At 45.2% G+C, this 2,977-nt stretch overlaps 1 protein-coding gene across 1 annotated transcript; it reads left to right on the top strand.

Annotated features, from left to right (window-relative positions):
• The first annotated feature begins 410 nt into the window (after positions 1–410).
• Positions 411–2,720, top strand: Ubqlnl (ubiquilin like). The gene has a single exon (XM_031387700.1). The coding sequence runs from the start codon at positions 682–684 to the stop codon at positions 2,284–2,286; it is 1,605 nt and encodes a 534-aa protein (XP_031243560.1). The 5' UTR covers positions 411–681; the 3' UTR covers positions 2,287–2,720.
• The last annotated feature ends 257 nt before the right edge of the window (positions 2,721–2,977 follow it).

Genomic DNA, 2,977 nt, shown 5'->3' with positions numbered 1-2,977 from the left:
CTAATGGTCACCTTGTCATTAGCATTATTAGCAACCATTAGCAACATTAGTAAGTCCTTCCTGTAATGCAGACTCCATTCTTACTCTCTAGAATGAATTTTTTTTTGAATGCTTTCAGCAGATCCAGCACTTTATACAATAAGCCTGACCATTCCAAAGAGGGACCTACACACAGCACTATGAAAATCACACATTCCTTATCTGTCTTATCACTACTATTATTATTTACTTGGAACTTTTATCTTCGTTTTTTAAAAATCTTCCCTATTTTGTTTTATTACAAATAGAAACTTCTGCACTCACCCAAATTTATTCATCCCTGTTTCATCATGATGTATTGTGAGGCTGAAGTTGACATCACAATATTTCTTTTCTGATCAGGTCATGCCCTTGGGGGTGGGGCAGCTGTGAAGGGTCACCACTACTTAGTCTACTCTGTGCCAAGTATGAGTCAGTAGCCACGCCAGGCCTCAGCTGGGCCACATCTGGAGAATTGGGGTGAGGGCTCAACATCGAATAATACTGGCTTTAGCCCATTTATCCCTTTTAGGGGTATCAAGAAAAATTAACCTATGACCTCAGAATACAACACCTGCAACGAAGGCCAGCAGGACCACTTGCTTGCCCTCACCTCTCTGCCCCTGCTTCTGCCTGCTCCCCATCTGCCTACCCACAAGGTCTATGCCGCATATTATCTCTCGATCACCTAGGATGCCCCAGAGCAGGTATCCTGCTGGTGTGTCTGCAGATGGGAATGTCTCTCCAGGTGTCATTCGAGTGATTGTGAAGACTCCAGGCAACCAGAACATCTTTACAGTAGCTGTTAACACCTCAATGAGGCAGTTCAAGGAGAAGCTGTCTGCTCACTTCAAATGTCAAATGGAACAACTGGTACTGGTCTTTATGGGCCGCCTTCTCAAAGACCATGAAACACTGAGCCAGAGGGGCATCACAGATGGCCACACCATCCATGTCGTTATCAAGTCCAAGCATAGCTCCAGATCCCTGCCTCACTCTTTCCAGAACCTGGTAACCAACAATCCCTGCCATCAAGACAGAAACCCCAAAGGAAATAGCAGTGTGGTGTGCCAATCTACAGGCACGAGTGAAACTAAAGTGGAGTCATCCCTTCTCATGGAGCCGGATGCACCCATGGTGGGTACTCAAGACCCAGAAGTGGGTAGTCTAGAGCATATTGCACTGATATTGGAGAATCTTTGTGTCCAGAGACTGCTGTCTAATATGGACTTTGCTCATCAGCTGCCTCCAGAACACCCACATATGCAAGAATTGATACAGCAGAACCCAGAACTTTCCCATCTTCTTGACAATTCTGAGATCCTATGCCAGACTCTGGAGCTGGCCAGGCAACTTGCTATCATCCAAGAGATAATGCAGACCCAGCAGCCAGCACAGAACCCTGGGCATCCACCAAACCTACTGCCATACTTGGGCTTAGAAATAATTCCAAATGGAAGCAATCACTTGGGCCAGAGCTATGTCAATTTCAATGACCAAATGCTCAATGGTGTGCCTGATCTTTTGGCGGGCAACTCTTTTACAGCTCTTCTGGCTGGACAAGTACTAGAACAAGTTCAGACTCCTTCCCTATCTCAACCATTACCTCAAGAACAATGGGATCAGCTCTCTTCTTCGCAAGTAATTTATGCAAATTCTTCTGGATTATCATCAATCGCCCCGACAAATGCCACTCCAAATCACACCAACAATGCTTGCAGGGAAAATCCAGCCACAGTTGCCACTCAGGGCCAAAGCAGTGTCTGTGCTGTTCAGCAGTCCACTGAGATTCCAGCCTTACCTACCTTATCAGTCATCCAGGAGCCTCAAGTTGATAAGGATACTACCATCCTTCTAGGTAGCTCTGACCAGTGGTTAGGGGAAGATCTCCAGCAGTCCTATGACCAGACCAATTCTCAGATCACAGGAGGCATGATCCAGTTGCTTAGTAACCACCCACAAATGGCATATCAGATGCTGCTGCTCATGAATACGCCACAACTGAATGAACAGTGGAGGCAGCAAACTCCCACATCCTTGCAGTCATCACAGCTTCATGACTTGCTTTTAGCCCTAGCCAACCCCCAAACATCACAAGCATTATTACAAATTGAGCATGGTCTGCAGCTATTGGCTACAGAGGCTCCTGCCCTTTTGCCCTACATTGAACCTTACCTATGGGATCTAGGTTGGCTTATTCCTTCCAGCTGTGGCTACCCTGATATAGTACCCTGGACCTGGAATGTGCAAGACACGGCTGAGCCATAGTGTCCTGAAACCTGCCACAAATCTGGAACAGTCCTTCAGAGAGTACAGCCCCTGTCTGGAAACACTTCCCATTTCCTACAAGCACCTGAGGTTCCTTTCAGCAAAGAGATGGAATGTCTCCAGGCCATGGGATTTGTGAATTATAACGCCAACCTGCAAGCTCTCATTGCTACTGATGGTGACACTAATGCTGCTATTCACAAGCTCAAGAGTTCTCAGGGATTCTAACCATTGTATGTTCCCATCTGCTTTCTACTGCATGTTGACCCATTTGACTACCTCACCTGCCTTTCCTACCTTTCTTGATGTTTCCAACTGGGACAAGTCCTAGAACAGGAGAAACCAATCAATGCTTGCTCAACTGAATACTAGCTCACTGGTCATGGCTGGAAGATCTGTCAATAAAATGGCTACACCTACTTGCCTTCATCTGAGGCTTGCCTTCATTTTATTGTTTTTATTTTTGAGACAGGGACTTTCTATGTAGACCAAGCTGGCATTCAACCTGTGTCAATACCTCTGCCTCTGCTGCCCCAGTGCTGGTAGTATTCATGAACATCAACATGTTTAGTTTGGCTTCTTTTTCTCCTCAGGAAATCAACAAAAGTTGCTTGATGTCTTTATTTTACCTAAAACACAGATACATAGATACACAAATATATACATTATATGTTTCTTGATTAAAAAATAA

This window comes from Mastomys coucha, unplaced genomic scaffold (assembly GCF_008632895.1).
Source record: "Mastomys coucha isolate ucsf_1 unplaced genomic scaffold, UCSF_Mcou_1 pScaffold21, whole genome shotgun sequence".
Lineage (NCBI taxonomy): Eukaryota > Metazoa > Chordata > Mammalia > Rodentia > Muridae > Mastomys > Mastomys coucha.
This window is presented reverse-complemented; position numbering and strand designations above follow the sequence as displayed.

Excerpts from the sequence above, each read along its gene's own strand:
- Ubqlnl (XM_031387700.1), top strand. The coding sequence starts at position 682 with ATGCCGCATATTATCTCTCGATCACCTAGGATGCCCCAGAGCAGGTAT.